Source organism: Salvelinus namaycush, chromosome 4 (genome assembly GCF_016432855.1).
Source record: "Salvelinus namaycush isolate Seneca chromosome 4, SaNama_1.0, whole genome shotgun sequence".
NCBI lineage: Eukaryota > Metazoa > Chordata > Actinopteri > Salmoniformes > Salmonidae > Salvelinus > Salvelinus namaycush.
Genome location: NC_052310.1, coordinates 73,530,023 through 73,552,897, shown reverse-complemented (window position 1 = coordinate 73,552,897; position 22,875 = coordinate 73,530,023). Strand labels below are relative to the sequence as shown.

Sequence of the window (22,875 nt, the reverse complement as noted above, 5' to 3'; positions counted from 1 at the left end):
CCTCGGATCAGTAAACGTTGCGCTGGGCAACGTCGCAGTTCGATGATGGAATTTAGCACTTTGCCCAAAGGGTTTGTGGGAAAGGTAGTTTCAAGAGTCAGAGACTAACGTTAGATGAAAAACATAATAATTTACAGGGTGATCCACAGTAATTCTGTACTTTTTGGTGATGGAAGGATGTACGGTTTTAGAACCATAAGGACCTTATCTTTCATATTAGCGAGAAATAAAACATATATTAAAAGTTTAAAAAAGGAGACACACCTTGATAGGGCTTATGGTTAGTGTTCCCACACAGCCAGATCTCCAGAAAACAGACGGAAGACAAGAGACGACCAACTGTGCTAATTAGCTATCTAGCATGTTATGAACACCTGTGTCTAACCTTAACTGGGGAAGTGTAGTTTGGTCGCATGGAGGCTCCATAGCTGTATGGATCTGTAACTGCTACAGTGTAGTTTAGTAGGATGGAGGCTCCCATAGCTGTATGGATCTCTAACTGCTACAGTTAAATATTACTTTTTTTTAAAGGATTCTTCCTCGCTGATGAAAGATAAGGGCCAAATGTTTCAAAAGCCATATTGATGTTATTAAAAGTTAAAACACTGCGTCAGGATTATAGTTCACATGAGGCAGTCGTGGACGAAGCTAACGGCTGAGAATTATTTACGAACCCGAGTCTTCCAAGAGTGCAATGTTACCCCTGCTTAGCTAAATCCCAGGCAGTAGCTCACAAGTCTTGGAAGTCAGCAATGAAGTTTTCAAGTTACATATCTCGAAAACTTGATTGCTGATAAGCAAAACATTTTGGAACTATGTCAACAATGAACTAATGAAACAAATACCAAAATACAGTTTTTGGAGTATTCCTTTAAGTAGGCTAGTTTTAGGGGTATATTTTTAGGGGTATATTTATATTTGTGACAACTTTTGCTTTTACTCCTGTACATTCCTAAAGGAAATTTTACTCATACATTTTTCCTGATTTAAAAAAAATGCTACAGCAGAGCAATTATGGATGGCGTCTGCGCTATTTAAATGTCCTTTATATCAAATAGTTTCTGTTACAGGTGCATAGGTTACACAACATGATTACTAGGAGAGATGGAGACCCCTCACACCTTGTGGACAAATCCAAAACGGAGGCTGCAAAAATAGAGATGATTGATTTGGACATGATGATTATACCTAAAAAAGTGCATTGAGCAGAAAAGTGCATAAATGAAAGGTGAAAAACAAAATTCAAATGTTTAGGTATCAAACCATCATCAGTGTTAAGGTGAGCACACAAACCAGTCTAAAAAAATTTAGGTATCAAACCATCATCAGTGTTAAGGTGAGCACACAAACCAGTCTAAAAATGTTTAGGTATCAAACCATCATCAGTGTTAAGGTGAGCACACAAACCAGTCTAAAAATGTTTAGGTATCAAACCATCATCAGTGTTAAGGTGAGCACACAAACCAGTCTAAAAATGTTTAGGTATCAAACCATCATCAGTGTTAAGGTGAGCACACAAACCAGTCTAAAAATGTTTAGGTATCAAACCATCATCAGTGTTAAGGTGAGCACACAAACCAGTCTAAAAATGTTTAGGTATCAAACCATCATCAGTGTTAAGGTGAGCACACAAACCAGTCTAAAAATGTTTAGGTATCAAACCATCATCAGTGTTAAGGTGAGCACACAAACCAGTCTAAAAATGTTTAGGTATCAAACCATCATCAGTGTTAAGGTGAGCACACAAACCAGTCTAAAATGGCTCTGTATGAAAACGTATGAGTCACCATGAAATAGGTGTGCAAACTATAACTCATTGAATACCAACCTGTCTTGTTTCTACAGCAAAAATCCATGTAAATAAGGGAAGAATCTAAACTTTTTATTTCATTGAAAAAAAGTAACATAACAAAAAACATGAATTGCAACAATAAAATACATTGAATTAACAAAATAAATAAAATGGTGGTTTATACAAAACATGAAACAGAAAAGTAAAACACTGATAAGATGTGTAAACTTTCAAATGAACAAAAAAAGTGTACCGAGCACTTCAGTATTCCCATCACTTTCTTTTTAAAAATGTAATATACTGACAAACATGATGGTGTGCAGAGGATAGGTACAGAGGCATCTCATTCTAATATCAGCTGTTCCATTTAGGTTTTTGGTTTTGTCCTTTTGAATCCTAAAACCACTCACGGTGACACTAGAAGAGCCTTTGACACATTTGACAAATTATACAATTTCAGCCCACTCTTGATGATTCCTCATCTTTAAAAAACATTATGCCATTTTACTATTCAAACTGGGCACTTAGTGACATCAAAGTCTGTATACGAAGCAGAAAAGATGGAGCATGTCTTCTGGTACCTAACTTCACTATTGCTTAAGTATCTAAATACTGTTGCACTATCTTGAATACATTTTATTCTAGGACACATAACTTTACATGAAAGGCTTGTAAAATGGTCAGGCTAACCCTCCAAAAGGGAACTAAAGAGAAGCAGCAAACACAGTGAGGATGTCAAGTCTATACACACATACTGTATGAGTACATGAAAACACCCTCCCTTATGGAAATGTAGAATAGTGAGCGATTCAATGTCAGTAAAAGGCTTGCTATAGAAGTCTTATGATCCTCATTCATATATGTAGTAATGACAGTGGTTACAGCTAATCCAACGTTGACAGTAACTTCTTTCTTTAATGACAGTGGTTACAGCTAATGCAACGTTGACGGTAACTTCTTTCTTTAATGACAGTGGTTACAGCTAATGAAGCTTTGACGGTAACTTCTTTCTTTAATGACAGTGGTTACAGCTAATTCAACGTTGACGGTAACTTCTTTCTTTAATGACAGTGGTTACAGCTAATTCAACGTTGACGGTAACTTCTTTCTTTAATGACAGTGGTTACAGCTAATTCAACGTTGACGGTAACTTCTTTCTTTAATGACAGTGGTTACAGCTAATTCAACGTTGACGGTAACTTCTTTCTTTAATGACAGTGGTTACAGCTAATTCAACGTTGACGGTAACTTCTTTCTTTAATGACAGTGGTTACAGCTAATGAAGCTTTGACGGTAACTTCTTTCTTTAATGACAGTGGTTACAGCTAATGCAACGTTGACGGTAACTTCTTTCTTTAATGACAGTGGTTACAGCTAATGAAGCTTTGACGGTAACTTCTTTCTTTAATGACAGTGGTTACAGCTAATTCAACGTTGACGGTAACTTCTTTCTTTAATGACAGTGGTTACAGCTAATGAAGCTTTGACGGTAACTTCTTTCTTTAATGACAGTGGTTACAGCTAATGAAGCTTTGACGGTAACTTCTTTCTTTAATGACAGTGGTTACAGCTAATGAAGCTTTGACGGTAACTTTGTTGCAGTCATGTTGTTTCATACAATTTCAAAGACCAATTTAAAGTCCTTGTAAATCAACACTAAACAGACAGAGGTCCTTTTGGTAGAAGACCAACCAGCTCTCTCCAACAAAGGCCATTCAGGGTGTACATCTTATAAACTATTATGGACTCATGTTACTGTATAAAGTACTACAGTAAAGAGGAGGGATTCAGAACAGTCCAAGATGAAAAAGATCCGGTCGACGTCACATTTTCGTTTTCACTTCCAGTTTACAAAGATACCGCATAGTCATAACAGGAAAAATATCAAGTAATGCCAATCATATGAAATATGTAATTCAGGTCAAGGACCAGGCTTAAGGGCTCTACTCAATGTCTACGCAAACGGAGCCAACGGAGGTCCGTTTGCATCGCGTTCCAAAAATGAATCGTTTAGACTACATACAAGCATTACTGTACTGTAACATAGTTTAACATGCTACTGTAACAGTCTTAAATAGTTTTTAACAGTAAAAACATTGTTTAATGAAAATTGCATTTTACCATATAAGATTCTCTGGGTACAGAATTGCTCAGAGAAGTTGAAATTCAGTATTTTAGACAAATGTGTGCAGAAAATAGATAGAAAACAGATTACCAGCAAAACAGATACATTATCATTCAAAATACAATAAGTAACATTTTGAGTTTGCTCCACTGTACACTTATTTCACGTTTATTTTATTCACGATTATTTCACATAAAAAAACCTCTTTACTGTTAGCTTTGGTAGGTTACTGGTTATAGGGTGGTGGATGTTCATTCTGAAATATTCCCGAAAGAGGGGAAAATGTTCTATGAGGCAGGTGTTCTATATACGAAGCATCGCAGAGGGTGGGAACCTCCTCACTTCTGAGTGATGGCACTCTCTTCTCCACTGGGGTGGATGCGGTTGAAGTGCGGGCTTCCCAGGTCTCTGGCTGACACAGACCCTGACCCCTCAGTGGGTGCCGAGGAGGCGGTGTAGCCCTTGGCTGCAGGGCCTGGGAGGGTCTTCTGGGGCCCCTGAGAAGCAGGAGAGGGCTTGGGTGTAAGGGGGCTGGTCAGGTCAAGGCTGCTCAGGGCATCCAGGGTGCCTTCAGGATCCACCATGACATTTATCACTGTATGAGAAATACAGGAGAATGGTTGAAAAAGATGAGGTTGTGTTTGGTTGTGATCATATATGTTGAAGCAGGTGGAATGCATGTAGTGAAACTAATGTGTGTATAAGTCTGAATCTATTTGCAATGCACACTACTCTTAGCGGTGGTCTGCCGCGCTCTCACACCTTGTAGCTGCTTCTCCACTTTCTTCAGCTCCAAGACGATAGAGGAGATGTCCTATTCCAAGAGAGGTAAAGGGAAGTCGTGGCATTAGAGAGGAATAAAAGTATCTTCCTTATAAAAGTTGCTTTGTTATGATGCAATATATTTTTTTTTAAACAATAATGAAAAAATACATGTAGAACCTGTTTTTTCCTTACCTTGTTGGAGGTTTTGAGGAGTGGTATGTCACTGTCAGATCGGAGTTTGCTCTCAATCTCATCCCAATTCCTGTCCTTGTCTTTGAACAATATTCTGGAAAAATCATAGTTCATAGAGCTAAGACTTGCTTTGCTAACATCTCCTTGATCTCTTGTGAATGTCAGATATAGAGATAAACAACATAAAGAGCTTGATTGTTACCGTATTTTTCCTGCTGTTTTGTCAACAGACTGTCTGATTTGGGCTGACAGCTGAGAGACAGATGTGAGCAGCAGACTGTCCAACACCGCCTCATCTCTGTTCCATGTGCGTCTCTGGAGGACGCAGTCCAGGCTGTCTGGGGCGCGGGGGCGGCGCTCCACAGGGTGTCCGTTTATCTCAGGGGCCTTGTTCTGCACCATGGGAGGGATCTTCCTGAAGTTGAGGCTCTCGTCAAACACACAGTCAATCAGCTATGAGGGGAAGAGGAAGTGATGAGGGCCAGTTATATGTGGCATCTGTATGATGCTGTGGTTTCCACAACTTAACCACGACTGGAGCATGTTATACTGTATCTACTCGGTATTAATGTATACTATCACCATGCTACAGATTATCCAGATTATCATAATATGAGTTAGATTAATTAGGTATTAAAGAAGTTAGCAGAGAAAGGTCAATGAAAGCTCGTTAAGAACATTTTAATATACACACTTTAGTTATATCTGAACAGTATATAGCATACTCAAAATGGGATAGAGGAAAGCTCAAAGCATAATGCCAGTTCACAGTCCACACCTTCTGCAGCTGATCAAAGCATAATGCCAGTTCACAGTCCACACCTTCTGCAGCTGATCAAAGCATAATGCCAGTTCACAGTCCACACCTTCTGCAGCTGATCAAAGCATAATGCCAGTTCACAGTCCACACCTTGTGCATCAGATCAAAGCATAATGCCAGTTCACAGTCCACACCTTCCACAGCTGATCAAAGCATAATGCCAGTTCACAGTCCACACCTTCTGCAGCAGATCAAAGCATAATGCCAGTTCACAGTCCACACCTTCTGCAGCAGATCAAAGCATAATGCCAGTTCACAGTCCACACCTTCTGCAGCAGATCAAAGCATAATGCCAGTTCACAGTCCACACCTTGTGCATCAGATCAAAGCATAATGCCAGTTCACAGTCCACACCTTGTGCATCAGATCAAAGCATAATGCCAGTTCACAGTCCACACCTTCTGCAGCAGATCAAAGCATAATGCCAGTTCACAGTCCACACCTTCTGCAGCAGATCAAAGCATAATGCCAGTTCACAGTCCACACCTTGTGCAGCAGATCAAAGCATAATGCCAGTTCACAGTCCACACCTTGTGCAGCAGATCAAAGCATAATGCCAGTTCACAGTCCACACCTTGTGCATCAGATCAAAGCATAATGCCAGTTCACAGTCCACACCTTGTGCATCAGATCAACGCATAATGCCAGTTCACAGTCCACACCTTGTGCATCAGATCAAAGCATAATGCCAGTTCACAGTCCACACCTTGTGCATCAGATCAACGCATAATGCCAGTTCACAGTCCACACCTTGTGCAGCAGATCAAAGCATAATGCCAGTTCACAGTCCACACCTTGTGCAGCAGATCAAAGCATAATGCCAGTTCACAGTCCACACCTTGTGCAGCAGATCAAAGCATAATGCCAGTTCACAGTCCACACCTTGTGCAGCAGATCAAAGCATAATGCCAGTTCACAGTCCACACCTTCTGCAGCTGATCAAAGCATAATGCCAGTTCACAGTCCACACCTTGTGCAGCAGATCAAAGCATAATGCCAGTTCACAGTCCACACCTTCTGCAGCAGATCAAAGCATAATGCCAGTTCACAGTCCACACCTTGTGCAGCAGATCAAAGCCAAAGTGATGCTGAAGCAGTATGTTGAGCATTAGTAGTCGAAGAAGTCAAACACCTTTTGTAAGCCCTCCTGCGTGCCTTCCTGCGTGCGGCCTACCACTTCGTGGGTGTCAATGGTGGAGCCGGGTGTGGTGGCGGCGGTGCTGACCGTGGTGCTGGGAGCCGTGCCAGAGGAGCTGACCGAGTCGATCTCTCCGGCCACATCGTGGATCTCCCGGGCGAGGATGGCCAGGTCCTTGGTCAGGTCTTGACTGATCCTACGCACACAGGGAAATAACCAGACAGGTTGCTGCAACACTTCTCTAAATCAGTACACACAGATATCTCACAATGATACAGTATTACCTAAGACTACTCATTAGACATTGAGGAACTTCTGTATGTCAGCCTCAACAAAAAGCACTTAGCCTACTGTATAATCAATTGACACAGCACATAGAACCATTCTAAAGATTGACAATTGTCTAACCTCCATCTAGAGGCCGAAGTGAATTGACAATATTCACTTGTAAACGACAATATCCTACACGGGCATTGTATGCAGGGAACCTGAACTAAAAAATGTTTACACTAAGAGATGCTTGCGATAACATAACGTTATCTTCCATTACTTTCAATCTCCTTGTCTGATGTAGGTCCTTTCTTTTGTAAGAAATATCTTGTGCTTGCTCTGAGGCAGTATGAATCTGTCCTTTTCTCACCTCTGTCTGCCCAGTTCAGTCTCCCTGATCCAAATCCAATCAGTTTTCCACTTACATTCTTTTGTGGAAACAATGTTGATTCAAGCAGTTTTTGCCCAGTGGGATGGTTCTATCTCATAACCATCATACTATGTGAAAGTCCCTGCTGAGTCGGGAACAATTTATTACAGCTTGACAAAACAGAGCACCTCAGTTAGAGTGGACTAACTAAAGATCACAATTGTTTAATGAGAGTGAAAACACTAACCTATTCCTGGGGATGCTCTATCTCCAGATCATATTTACCACCTGTGCCATGTCCATGAGGCATATAAACTGAACTGAGCTTCCTTGTGTGTGTGTGTGTACACATGCCGTCGTGTGTATAAGCTTCAGTAGATGAGTACCTGGCAATCTCCTCGCTGTGAGCGGTCCAGTCCTTGACGTACTCCCCCTGTTGTTCTCTCATGCGGTGTTTGAGGACCACGCCTCCAGGGCCAACCTGACCAGAGTTAAGGCTGCTGGTGGAGCCCCCCAGTCTGGTACCCCTCAGGACCGGGTGTGGGCGCAGGGGGCGCCCGGGTTTGGGGGAGTTCCTGTTGGAGCCAAACTCCTCCTCGGAGGTGGATCCATACTCTGGGGGCAGTCGTCTCCACCTGTTAGAGGCTAAGGTCAGGGAGAAAGATACAACACAATTATCTCTTGATAACTGTATTTGAGGTTATTTCAGTCATTCAAAAAGCAGCGGATGCTCACATTGTCTAAAGCATTCTATCTTAAAGCAAGCCAAGCAGACTTCTGTAACTCTTATCTCTACACAAATCATGACAAGATAGATGTGGTTTTGTAACGATCGTCGTAATCCTCCTCCTCGGACGAGGAGGAGAGGCGAGAAGGATCAGACCAATATGCGGAGTGATTAGTGTCCATGATTATTTAATGAATCGAAACACGAATCAAAAGAACACCATGAAACAATCGACAAACAGTCCCGTGTGGCACGAATGCAGACACGCAATACAACCACCCACAAAACACACGTGAAACCCCGGCTGCCTTAGTATGATTCTCAATCAGGGACAAACGATCTACAGCTGCCTCTGACTGAGAATCATACCAGGCCGAACACAAAAACCCCAACATAGAAAAACACACATAGACCAACCCACCCAACTCACGCCCTGACCAACTAAATAAATACAAGAAAAAAGGAAAACAGGTCAGGAACGTGACATAACCCCCCCCTTAAGGTGCGAACTCCGGGCGCACCCGCATAAACTCTAGGGGAGGGTCTGGGTGGGCGTCTGTCCACGGTGGCGGCTCTGGCGCTGGTCGTGGTCCCCAACCCACCATAGTCAAACCCCGCTTCCGTGGTCTCCTCCCAATGGCCACCCTCCATGTCAAACCCACTCTACCAAAAGGCAGCACCGGACTGAGGGGCAGCACCGGACTGAGGGGCAGCACCGGACTGAGGGGCAGCACCGGACTGAGGGGCAGCACCAGACTGAGGGGCAGCACCAGACTGAGGGGCAGCACCAGACTGAGGGGCGGATCCTGGCTGGTTGGCTCTGGAGGATCCTGGCTGGCTGGCTCTGGCGGATCCTGGCTGGCTGGCTCTGGCGGATCCTGGCTGGCTGGCTCTGGCGGATCCTGGCTGGCTGGCTCTGGCGGATCCTGGCTGGCTGGCTCTGGCGGATCCTGGCTGGCTGGCTCTGGCGGATCCTGGCTGGCTGGCTCTGGCGGATCCTGGCTGGCAGGCTCTGGCAGGTCCTGGCTGGACGGCTCTGGCAGGTCCTGGCTGGACGGCTCTGGCAGGTCCTGGCTGGACGGCTCTGGCAGGTCCTGGCTGGACGGCTCTGGCAGGTCCTGGCTGGACGGCTCTGGCAGGTCCTGGCTGGACGGCTCTGGCAGGTCCTGGCTGGACGGCTCTGGCTGGTCCTGGCTGGACGGCTCTGAAGGCTCAGTACCGACGGACAGCGCTGGGCAGGCAGACAGTTCATACAGCGCTGGGAAGGCAGGCAGTTCAAACAGCGCTGGGCAGGCAGGCAGCTCAAACAGCGCTGGGCAGGCAGGCAGCTCAAACAGCGCTGGGCAGACGGCAGACTTTGGCCGGCTGAGACGCACTGTAGACCTGGTGTGTGGTATAGGCACTGGCTGCGCTGGAGAGGAGGAAAGCTCTGACAGCGCTGGACAGGTGGGAGCAGCTGGAGAGAGAACCCGGAGAGACAGCCTGGTGCGGGGGGCTGCCACCGGTGGACTGGTACTTGGAGGTGGCACCGGGTATACCGGACCGTGAAGGAGGACACGTGCTCTTGAGCACCGAGCCTGCCCAACCTTACCAGGTTGAATGGTGCCCGTAGCCCTGCCAGTGCGGCGAGGTGGAATAGCCCGCACTGGGCTATGCTGGCGAACCGGGGACACCATTCGTAAGGCTGGTGCCATGTATGCCGGCCCGAGGAGACGCACTGGAGGCCAGATGCGTTGGGCCGGCTTCATGACATCCGGCTCGATGCCCAACTTAGCCCTACCAGTGCGGCGAGGTGGAATAGCCCGCACTGGGCTAAGCACGCGTACTGGGGACACCGTGCGCTTTACCGCATAACACGGTGTCTGACCAGTACGACGCCCTCTCACTCCACGGTAAGCACGGGGAGTTGGCTCAGGTATCCTACCCGGCTTTGCCACACTCCTCGTGTGCCCCCCCCCCCCAAGAAATTTTTGGGTCTGACTCTCGGGCTCCCAACCGCGTCGCCGCGCTGCCTCCTCATACCAGCGCCTCTCTGCCTTCGCTGCCTCCAGCTCCGCCTTGGGACGGCGATATTCCCCTGGCTGAGCCCAGGGTCCTTTGCCGTCCAGGATCTCCTCCCAAGTCCAGGAGTCCTGGGTTTTTTCCCACTGCTGTCGCTGCCCGTTTGCACTCCGCTTGATCCTAGATTGGTGGGTGGTTCTGTAACGATCGTCGTAATCCTCCTCCTCGGACGAGGAGGAGAGGCGAGAAGGATCAGACCAATATGCGGAGTGATTAGTGTCCATGATTATTTAATGAATCGAAACACGAATCAAAAGAACACCATGAAACAATCGACAAACAGTCCCGTGTGGCACGAATGCAGACACGCGATACAACCACCCACAAAACACACGTGAAACCCCGGCTGCCTTAGTATGATTCTCAATCAGGGCCGAACACAAAAAGGCCGAACACAAAAACCCCAACATAGAAAAAACACACATAGACCAACCCACCCAACTCACGCCCTGACCAACTAAATAAATACAAGAAAAAAGGAAAACAGGTCAGGAACGTGACAGGTTTTAACAGTGGCACATAATGATCTCAACACAAATCATGACAAGATAGATGTGGTTTTAACAGTGGCATATATTGATCTCAACACAAACCATGACAAGATAGATGTGGTTTTAACAGTGGCATATAATGATCTCAACACAAACCATGACAAGATAGATGTGGTTTTAACAGTGGCATATAATGATCTCAACACAAACCATGACAAGATAGATGTGGTTTTAACAGTGGCATATAATGATCTCAACACAAACCATGACAAGATAGATGTGGTTTTAACAGTGGCACATAAAGATCTCTACACAAATCATGACAAATCATGTTTTTTTTTTGTTTTTTTTACACCTTTATTTAACTAGGCAAGTCAGTTAAGAACACATTCTTATTTTCAATGACGGCCTAGGAACGGTGGGTTAACTGCCTTGTTCAGGGGCAGAATGACAGATTTTTACCTTGTCAGCTCTGGGATTCAATCTTGCAACCTTACGGTTAACTAGTCCAACGCTCTATCCACCTGCCTCTCATTGCACTCCACGAGGAGCCTGCCTGTTACGCGAATGCAGTAAGAAGCCAAGGTAAGTTGCTAGCTAACATTAAACTTATCTTATAAAAAACAAATCAATCAATCATAATCACTAGTTAAACTAGTAATATCATCAACAATGTGTAGTTATCTAGCGTGTCCTGCGTTGCATATAATCGATGCGGTGCGCATTCCCGGAAAAAGGACTGTCGTTGCTCCAACGTGTACCCAACCATAAACATCAATGCCTTTCTTAAAATCAATACACAGAAGTATATATTTTTAAACCTGCATATTTAGCTAAAAGAAATCCAGGTTAGCAGGCAATATTAACCAGGTGAAATTGTGTCACTTCTCTTGCGTTCATTGCACGCAGAGTCAGGGTATATGAAACAGTTTGGGCAACATGGCTCGTTGCGAACTAATTTGCCAGAATTTTACGTAATTATGACATAACATTAAAGGTTGTACAATGTAACAGCAATATTTAGACTTATGGATGCCACCCGTTAGATAAAATACGGAACGGTTCCGCATTTCACTGAAATAATGAACGTTTTGTTTTCGAAATTATAGTTTCCGGATTTGACCATATTAATGACCTAAGGCTTGTATTTCTGTGTGTTATTATGTTATAATTAAGTCTATGATTTGATAGAGCAGTCTGAGCGGTGGTAGGCAGCAGCAGGCTCGTAAGCATTCATTCAAACAGCACTTTCGTGCGTTTTGTCAACAGCTCTTCACTCAGCTTCAAGCATTGCGCTGTTTATGACTTCAAGCCTATCAACTCCCGAGATTAGGCAGGTGTAACCGATGTGAAATGGCTAGCTAGTTAGCGGGGTGCGGGCTAATAGTGTTTCAAACGTCACTCGCTCTGAGACTTAGTCTGAGACTTAGGAGTAGTTGTTCCCCTTGCTCTGCATGGGCCGCGGCTTTTGTGGAGCGATGGGTAACGCTGCTTCGAGGGTGGCTGTTGTCGATGTGTTCCTCGTTCGAGCCCAGGTAGAAGCGAGGAAACGGACGGAAGCTATTGTATTGGCACAAAAGTGTTGGAGAAGAAAGTAAAAGTGCAATATGTGCCATGTAAAAAAGCTAACGTTTAAGTTCCTTGCTCAGAACATGAGAACATATGAAAGCTCGTGGTTCCTTTTAACATGAGACTTCAATATTCCAAGGTAAGAGGTTTTAGGTTGTAGTTAACTTCTTATGGCTGAAGGGGCAGTATTGAGTAGCTTGGATGAAAGGTGCCCATTGTAAACAGCTAGCTCCTCAGTCTCAGTTGATAATATATGCATATTATTAGTAGTATTGAATAGAAATTCTAAAACTGTTTGAATTAAGTCTGTGAGATTAACAGAACTCATATGGCAGACAAAAACCTGAGAAGTTCCACTTCCTGTTTGTATTTTTTCTGAGGGTGCCATATTTTCAACCAAGCTCTTATTCAAAATACAGAGACATATGAATGAGTTTTCACTTCCTACGGCTTCCACTAGATGTCAGCAGAACTAAGTCTGATGACTCTAATGTGAAGGGGGGTCGAAGGAGACAGAATTTAGTATGAGGTCCCATGAGGTGACCATGCATTCAACACGCGCGTTCACGTGAGAGGCAGCTCCGTTCCATCTCTCAATTGAAGTCGATGTAGTTCTCCGGTTGGAACGTTATTCAAGATGTATGTTAACTACATTCTAAAGATTGATTCAGTACATTGTTTGCCATGTTTCTACTGACTGTAACGGAACGTTTGGACATTTCGTCACGTTATAGTGGTCACGCTTTGAGACTTTGGTTAGGGTTTTGGTAAACAATTCGAAAGTAGCTAATTTGACATAAATAATGGACATGAACGAACAAATCAGGCATTTATTGTGGACCTGGGATTCCTAGGACTGCATTCTGATGAATTCCTCAAAGGGTAAGGAAACATTTATCATGTATTTTCTGGTTTCTGTTGAGTCCAACATGGTGGCTAATTTGGCTAATCACCTGAGCTCCGTCTCAGATTATTGCATGGTTTATATTTCCGTAGTTTTTTTGAAATCTGACACAGCGGTTGCATTAAGGAGAGGTATATCTATAATTCCCTGTTTATATATGTATTATCATCTATATTTATGATGAGTATTTCTGTTGAAACGATGTGGCTATGCAAAGTCACTTGATGTTTTTGCAACTAGTGAATCTAGTCGCCTCAATGTAAACTCAGATTTTTTTATATAAATATGAATTTCATCAAACAAAACATGCATGTATTGTGTAACATGAAGTCCTATGAGTGTCATCTGATGAAAATAATCGAAGGTTAGTGATTAATTTTATCTCTATTCTGGTTTTTGTGAAGCTATCTTTAGCTGGAAAAAATGGCTGTGATTATTGTGGTTTTGTGGTGACCTAACATAATCGTTTGTAGTGCTTTCGCTGAAAAGCCTATTTGAAATCGGACACTTTGGTGGGATTAACAACGAGATTACCTTTAAAATGATATAAGACACATGAATGTCTGAGGAATTTGAATTATGAGATTTCTGTTTTTTGAATTTGGCGCCCTGCACTTCGACTGGCTGTTGTCATATCGATCCCGTTAACGGGACTTCAGCCATAAGAATTAATATAGTATTTATAGGACTTTTCTCTCTATACCATATGTATTCCATATACATTTGACTATTGAATGTTCTTATAGGCACTCTAGTATTTCCAGTGTAACAGTATAGCTTCCGTCCCTCTCCTCGCTCCTACCTGGCCTCGAACGAGGAACACATCGACAACAGCCACCCTCGAAGCAGCGTTACCCATGCAGAGCAAGGGGAACAACTACTCCAAGTCTCAGAGCGAGTGACGTTTGAAACGCTATTAGCGCGCACCCCGCTAACTAGCTAGCCATTTCACATCGGTTACACCAGCCGAATCTCGGGAGTTGATAGGCTTGAAGTCCGGGAGTTGATAGGCTTGAAGTCTCCAGCTTCAGTGATTTTTGCAATCCAGAGAACTGGAAGAAAAGGCGGCCAAAGGAGGAATTAGCTTTGTGGGTGACCAGTGAAATATACCTGCTGGAGCACGTGCTACGGGTGGGTGCTGCTATGGTGACCAGTGAGCTGAGATAAGGCGGGGCTTTACCTAGCAAAGACTTATAGATGATCTGGAGCCTAGTGGGTTTGGCGACGAATATGAAGCAAGAGCCAGCCAACGAGAGCATACAGGTCGCAGTGTTGGGTAGTATATTGGGCTTTGGTGACAAAACTGTGATAGACTGCAACCAATTTGCTGAGTAGAGTGTTGGAGGTAGAAGAGTTTACAGTCTAACCAGACACCTAGATATTTGTAGATGTCCACATATTCTAAGTCAGAACTGTCCAGAGTAGTGATGCTGGACGGGCGGGCAGGTGCTGGTAGCGATCAATTGAAGAGCATGCATTTAGCTTTACTTGCATTTAAGAGCAGTTAGAGGCCACGGAAGGAGAGTTGTATGGCATTGAAGCTCATCTGGAGGTTAGTTCACACAGTGCCCAAAGAAGGGCCAGAAGTATACAGAATGTAATCGTCTGCGTAGAGGTGGATCAGAGAATCACCAGCAGCAAGAGCGACATCATTGATGTGTACAGAGAAAAGAGTCGGCCCGAGAACTGAACCCTGTGGCACCCCCATATAGACTATAAACTATCAAAATAAAGAAAGTCGCACACTCCATGTATAATCTCCCAGCAATTTAATGGGTATTTATCAACGTTTTGGCATCACTGTGCCTTCCTCAGGGTAATGTGATGAATACTTGCACCAGGCGCTTGCACTGTGTGTTTACATAACCTGGTTAAAGTATTCATGACATTACCCTGAGGAAGGCACAGTGATGCCGAAAAGTGATAAATACCCATTAAATTGCTGGGAGATTATACATGGAGTGTGCGACTTTATTTTGATAGTTTATAGTTTATTCGCGGTTAGTCAGCACCTCCACACAAACTATTATTCTGGGTGTGCGCCAGCTCATGTTTTTTAACCTCCATAGAGACTGCCAGAGGTCCGGACAACAGGCCCTCCGATTTGACACACTGAACTCTATCTGAGAAGTAGTTGGTGAACCAGGCGAGGCAGTCATTTGAGAAACCAAGGCCATTGAGTCTGCCGATAAGAATGTGGAGATTGACAGAGTCAAAAGCCTTGGCCAGGTCTATGAATACAGCTGCACAGTACTGTCTCTTATCGATGGCGGTTATGATATCATTTAGGACCTTGAACGTGGCAGAGGTGTACCCGTGACCAGCTCGGAAACCAGATTGCATAGCGGAGAAGGTACGGTGGGATGGAGGGTGTGGGGGATTTGGAAACAACGGGATGAAAAAACACAGTTGACTTGCTCTTTAACTGTTTACATTAAATAATAAAATACTGAGTGTTTCAATCTGTCCTTTATTTTCTGAGTGAACCTATCAGAGATGAGAACATGATCTCACCTGAGGGAGTGCTATGGATGGAGGGGCTGATTCTGGACTTGGCCTCGGTCAGCTTGGACACACTGTTGGCCCTCATGCGAGGAGCCAGTTTGTTGTCGGTGGGAGTGGAGGAGCGGAGGCCCAGGCGCAGTATGGTCTCTGCAGACAGGCGAGGGGAGGAGGTGCTGCTCCGGCCTACTGTACACTCTGAGTCACTACGGGCCGAGATAGAGCCCAGCCGCATCCTCCTGGGCTGGGCCAGCATGTCTAGCCGCGAGGGCCCTTTACGACCAGATGGAGGCTTGGACGTGGAACTGGTGGTGGACACCTCGGAGGCCACAGACATCCTGTCTGCATCGGCCTGGTCCGTGTCGGATGTGTCCCCCAGCCGGGCCCGGCGGAGCAGGGAGGTTCTGGTAGGCCGTGGCTGGGGCAGAGAGGCCTGTTTCCCCAGGGAGGAAGCTGTGGCGGCCTGGAGAGTCTTACTAGACTTACTGGAGCTTGTCTTGCAGCTGGATTTGGCTTCCAGTTTGGAATGTAGCAGGTCATCCGTAGAGGTGAAGTGGCTGCGTCTGTACGTGCAACTATGCAAACTCTCCTGGTCAGAGGAAAGAATGTCGGAGATGGGGAAGGACGAGGTCTGGTCGTCATCTGTGAGATCCTGGGAGGGTTGGCGTGCCCGCGACGAGGCAGGCTGAACGGAGCGGCGAGCATCTAGCCGGCTGGGATCATTTCTGGTCTTGGTCTTCCTCTCCAAGCGCTCGCGAGCATTGGTGCTGGCAGCGGTTTTGGAGGTTGAGCTCAGGTTGCTCTTCTCCTTGTACAGGCTGCTGAGGGAGCGGCGTTTCTGGTGAGCTGGTTTCTTCTCTCCCTCCCCTGCCGCCTGGTTGTAGGTGCTGGCCGTGTCCACGTCTGACTCAGGGGAGAAGAAGCCTGCCCGGTTGGCTCTGTCCAGCTTGTTCTCATCCCTCAGCTTGGCCTCCAGGAAGGCCATGACAGCCTCTGTGTCCTTCAGCAGGGTGGCTGTGTCCATGCTGCCCACAGAGTCACTGCGCTCGCTGTGCTCGCGGCCCAGGACACTGGCATCACCTTTGATCCGAGGGATCAGCTCAATGGGTACCACACCACTGGGCTTCTCAATGGTGAAGCTGCCCTGACGGACCAGAGGCTTGCCCCCTGACTTCTCCCCCCTGTCCCCTCCTCCTTTGTTGTGGTGCTGAATCCTGTCCTCCGCCCGCCTCCTCCTCTCCTCAGACCTCTTCTCACTGCTGCTCATAGGTCTGAGAGAGGGCTTGGAGGAGGCCTGTAGTGGGGCCTTGGTCTGGTTCACCATATCCCCCTCCTCTATGGAGGTAAAACACGCCCCGTCTCCTTCATGCTCCACCTGCCTCTCCTTTTCCTGGGGCTCCGTGTCCTGTTTCTCCCCTATCTCTGAGCGATGCAGGCCCAGGCCGCACAAGCTCTTCCCTGGCTTGGCCCGGGGGTCGTCGATGGGGAGCTGGGGGAGGGTCCTGCGCTTACGCTCGATGAGACTGGAGTTGGCAGAGCTGGTACTTCGGATGGAAATGCCCGACTCAAAGGCATCCGCTTCTGGAAGAAAAAAAACAAATAGTAAAGCTACATTTCTTAATCAAATTAAATAAATATTGCTCAACCATAGTAATTTAGTGCCATTATGTGATGAAAATACACCTTAGCTAAGACAGATGCAGATTAACATTCCCCTGATTTTGGTAAATATAGGAGCCCTACTGTACCTCTCTGCTGATGGACGAAGGCAGGTGACTCAGCACCAGACCCCTCTGGGTCGGTTCTGGTGTGGTTAGCAGCTGGACTGGCCCACTGAGACACCCAGCGACTACTGCCCACTGCCACCGGGTCCTCAGACATACTCTGACAGGAGAGAAGAGAGCGCAGACACAGTTAGCCTAGTCTCTTGTCAGACCCGTGGCATTCCACTCCATTTAGAGAAACAGCGGTTGTGGGAAAAGACTACAGTACACCTACTAAATCAACCGGATCCCTGCTACTGGCCACCTAGAGCTGGAGGAAGTACTCACATGTAGCGGAGGATACAGAAGACAACTCTGCTGCCATTCATTCACCTCTGAGTGGTCTTATGTTTAAGTGATGAGCCTGAAGAGTTATCATACTCATTACGTATTAGCTAATTCATATTTTAAACCAAGCATGGTGTAGAATAGCGGACCCAGCGTAGCCAAGGGAGGTGATAGGTGGGAATGAAGACCCATGATTGTACAAAAACAATACGTGAATTTATTACAGGTGCAGGATTTCAGAATAAATGGCTTGTCTCACACAGTTGTCCATAGCAGCAACATTCAGGATACGAAATCTCACAAAAATGACAGCGAGTCTAAAGCTCAGCCCTTTAATAGGGTTCCTACTTCATCTTAGACTGGGCTTAAATGCTAAACAGTATAACTAGGGATTACCCCTTTTCCAGCTCTAAACAGAGCAACTCTCTCATTACTGGGACTAAAGAGAGTCTACCAGAACAGCTTAAATCAACTGCCTGTACATACAGGCCGCAACAAACAAACTGCTATGGAGCACATTATAAAATGGTGTTCAACCCTGAGCTGAGAGAAAAGGACAGCATGTATCTCTTCACTCCTCAACCCCACCAACACTTATTAACCAATGAGAATGCGCATTTCATTTGAAGAACTTTACTTGTTAAATTAGACCAGGTAGCACTATGGGAAACGTTATTTAAGTTTATTGCATTAATTCGTTTAAATTACCATATTTAGTCATGTCCACTTTAGTTTAAAAGAGAGAGCTAAATCAAATTGAACATGATTAGAAATACTACTGAGGGAGAATGGATGCATGGGTGAACGACATGCTAATTATCTAACCTACCACACCTGGCTTAAACCTGACAAACTAACTCTTAAGCAAACAATTAAGGTCAGGAACACCTAAAATGGTAGATAGCTTTCATGGAAATGGACTAGTGCACTTTATCCAAAACACACATGAATATACCTATAAGCAATTTAGAAAATATTAACTTCATGAAATAAGACCTTTTAAAATGGTGATGAGGCCAGGCTGCCTCATTACACTCTGTAGGGTAGCACCACTGTGTTGCCGGAAGACAGCTAGCTTCCGTTCTCCTCCGGATACAATGACTTCAATGCAAAACCTAGCAGGCTCATGGTTCTCACCCCCTTCCATAGACATACACAGTAACAACTTCCGGAGGACATCCTCCAACCTATCAGAGCTCTTGCAGCATGAACTGACATGTTGTCCACCCAATCAAAGGATCAGAGAATTAATATAGTACTACAGGTAGCTAGCACTGCAGTGCATAAAATGTGGTGAGTAGTTGACTCAAAGATAGAGAAAGACAATAGTTGAACAAATTTGAACAAATTAAATTCTTCAAGCATGAAGGATCAAGAGAGAGAGAGAGCTATATTTCTTCATTTTTTTCACTCACTTTCACTTACTTAACTAGCAAATGCTATGTTCGCTAGCTGGCTATGACTATCCAACACTGGACCTCTTCCAAGTCAAAGTAAGCTTTTGGTTTTACTAATTTATTGCCACCGGGGCCCGCAAGTGTAACTGCTAAACTGCTTGCTGACTGTACACTGTACTGCATGTTTGTAGCGGGTTTACTAACACGTAAGTTCTATTAGCTATGCTGACTATGACGTTACTTTAGCTAATATGATGACAACGATGTAGTCTGTGTGTAGCATCAATGATATGAAGGTTTGGCATGGAAAGGTTTTTTCGCCTGGTCACAGACATGCGAGAAGGAATAAAATGAGCTGTTTGTATGTGGCTATGAAAGTTAACTATTTGCATGTGATCAGGGGTGTATTCATTCTGCCGATTCCGTTGAAAATCTTTTCTTAAATGGAAGCAAACGGAACAAAACGGGGATAAACATAACTGAATTTGTGCAATAGAAACTGTTGTTTTCAACTATTGATTACACCCTAGATCAGCTAGATGCAGGTAAGATTGTGCAAGGCGGTATTGAATGCGGTCACCTCAAATCTTTCTCTCGACCTGTGTGTACCTACAGTTGAAGTCAGAAGTTTACATACACCTTAGCCAAATACATTTTAACTCAGTTTTTCACAATTCCTGACATTTAATCCTAGTAAAAATTCCCTCTCTTAGGTCAGTTAGGATCACCACTTTATTTTAAGAATGTGAAATGTCAGAATAATAGTAGGGAGAATTATTTATTTCAGCTTTTATTTCTTTCATCACATTCCCAGGGGGTCAGAAGTTTACATACACTCAATTAGTATTTGGTAGCATTGCCTTTAAATTGTTTAACTTGGGTCAAACGTTTTGGGTAGCCTTCCACAAGCTCCCACAATAAGTTGGGTGAATTTTGGCCCATTCCTCCTGACAGAGCTGGTGTAACTGAGTCAGGTTTAAAGGCCTCCTTGCTCGCACACGCTTTTTCAGTTCTGCCCACACATTTTCTATAGGATTGAGGTCAGGGCTTTGTGATGGCCACTTCAATACCTTGACTTTGTTGTCCTTAAGCCATTTTGCCACAACTTTGGAAGTATGCTTGGGGTCATTGTCCATTTGGAAGACCCATTTACGACCAAGCTTTAACTTCCTGACTGATGTCTTGAGATGTTGCTTCAATATATCCACATATTTTCCTTCTTCATGATGCCAATGTCACGCCCTGACCATAGTAAGCTGTTTTTTCTCTGTGTTGGTTGGGGCGTGATAGTGACTTGGGTGGGTCATCTAGGTGTTTTTGTATTTCTATGGTGGCCTGATATGGTTCCCAATCAGAGGCAGCTGTTTATCGTTGTCTCTGATTGGGGATCATATTTAGGTAGCCATTTCCTCATATGTGTAGTTGCCTGTCAGCACTATTTTGTATAGCTTCACGTTTCGTTTGTTCATTTTGTTGGTTTGTTCGGTGTTCATTCATTAAAAGAGAATGTACGTATACCATGCTGCGCCTTGGTCTCATTCTAACGACGGACGTGAAAGCCAACTATTTTGTGAAGTGCACCAGTCCCTCCTGCAGCAAAGCACACCCACAAAATGATGCTGCCACCCCCGTGCTTCACGGTTGGGATGGTGTTCTTCGGCTTGCTAGCCTCCCCCTTTTTCCTCCAAACAAAACTATGGTCATTATGGCCAAACAGGTCTATTTTCGTTTCATCAGACCAGAGGACATTTCTCCAAAAAGAACAATCTTTGTACCCATGTGCAGTTGCAAACTGTAGTCTGGCTTTTTTATGGCGGTTTGGAGCAGTGGCTTCTTCCTTGCTGAGCGGCCTTTCAGGTTATGTCGATATAGGACACGGTTTACTGTGGATATAGATACTTTTGTACCTGTTTCCTTCAGCATCTTCACAAGGTCCTTTGCTGTTGTTATGGGATTGATTTGCACTTTTCGCACCAAAGTACGTTCATCTCCAGGAGACAGAAAACGTCTCCTTCCTGAGCGGTATGATGGCTAAGTGGTCCCATGGTGTTTATACTTGTGTACTATAGTTTGTACAGATGAACGTGGTACCTTCAGGCGTTTGGAAATTGCTCCCAAGGATGAACCAGACCTGTGGAGGTCTACAATTTTTTTCCCGAGGTCTTGGCTGATTTCTTCAGATTTTCCCATGATGTCAAGCAAAGAGGCACTGAGTTTGAAGGTAGGCCTTGAAATACACCCACAGGTAGACCTCCAATTGACTCAAATTATGTCAAATAGCCAATCAGAAGCTTCTAAAGCCATTATATAATTTTCTGGAATTTTCCAAGCTGTTTAAAGGCACAGTCAACTTAGTGTATGTAAACTTCTGACCCACTGGAATTGTGATACATTGAATTATAAGTGAAATAATCTGTCTGTAAACAATTGTTGGAAAAATGACTTGTGTCATGCACAAAGTAGATGTCCTAACCGACTTGCCAAAACTATAGTTTGTTAACAAGAAATGTGTGGAGTGGTTGAAAAATGAGTTTTAATGACTCCAACCTAAGTGTATGTAAACTTCCGACTTCAACTGTATGTTGTAAACCTTCATCCATAGGCTAGGTTGCAGCAACCTCATGATGGGTATAGGGAAAATTTGAGCATCATGTAGTAGCCTAAACCTATTGATGTTACACTGAACTGGGTGAATGGATGACAGTCATCCAATATGCATCCAATATGCAATACAAATGACAGTCATCCAATATGCATCCAATATGCAATACAAATGACAGTCATCCAATATGCAATACAAATGACAGTCATCCAATATGCAATACAAATGACAGTCATACAATATGCAATACAAATGACAGTCATCCAATATGCAATACAAATGACAGTCATCCAATATGCAATACAAATGACAGTCATCCAATATGCATCCAATATGCAATACAAATGACAGTCATCCAATATGCAATACAAATGTCAGTCATCCAATATGCTGTAATAGAAATATGTTCATAAAAAAAAAAACGGCACCGACCGCAAATGGATCCCAATATACATCAGATAGACGATTGTAGACTAGACTAGGCTATTGTGGACTATACTAAACTGATGTAGACTATCCTAGAATATTGTAGACTAGACTAGGCTATTGTGGACTATACTAAACTGATGTAGACTATCCTAGAATATTGTAGACTAGACTAGGCTATTATGGACTATACTAAACTGATGTAGACTATCCTAGAATATTGTAGACTATACTAGGCTATTGTGGACTATACTAAACTGATGTAGACTATCCTAGAATATTGTAGACTAGACTAGGCTATTGTGGACTATACTAAACTGATGTAGACTATCCTAGAATATTGTAGACTAGACTAGGCTATTGTGGACTATACTAAACTGATGTAGACTATCCTAGAATATTGTAGACTAGACTAGGCTATTGTGGACTATACTAAACTGATGTAGACTATCCTAGAATATTGTAGACTAGACTAGGCTATTGTGGACTATACTAAACTGATGTAGACTATCCTAGAATATTGTAGACTAGACTAGGCTATTGTGGACTATACTAAACTGATGTAGACTATCCTAGAATATTGTAGACTAGACTAGGCTATTGTGGACTATACTAAACTGATGTAGACTATCCTAGAATATTGTAGACTAGACTAGGCTATTGTGGACTATAC

General features: G+C 44.3%; 1 protein-coding gene across 1 annotated transcript in view; it reads right to left on the bottom strand.

Moving 5' to 3' along the window:
* Positions 1-1,866: 1,866 nt before the first annotated feature.
* The window catches only part of LOC120046808 (centrosomal protein of 170 kDa-like), a 72,515-nt gene continuing 51,506 nt past the window's right edge, over positions 1,867-22,875 (bottom strand). The window contains exons 10-17 of the mRNA XM_038992323.1: positions 17,475-17,610; positions 15,739-17,307; positions 7,859-8,117; positions 6,827-7,028; positions 5,077-5,327; positions 4,875-4,968; positions 4,680-4,731; positions 1,867-4,512 (exon numbers count right to left, since the gene is read on the bottom strand). Coding sequence (XP_038848251.1) covers positions 4,256-4,512; positions 4,680-4,731; positions 4,875-4,968; positions 5,077-5,327; positions 6,827-7,028; positions 7,859-8,117; positions 15,739-17,307; positions 17,475-17,610 — 2,820 coding nt within the window. The 3' untranslated portion in view covers positions 1,867-4,255. The remainder of the gene's footprint in view (positions 4,513-4,679; positions 4,732-4,874; positions 4,969-5,076; positions 5,328-6,826; positions 7,029-7,858; positions 8,118-15,738; positions 17,308-17,474; positions 17,611-22,875) is intronic.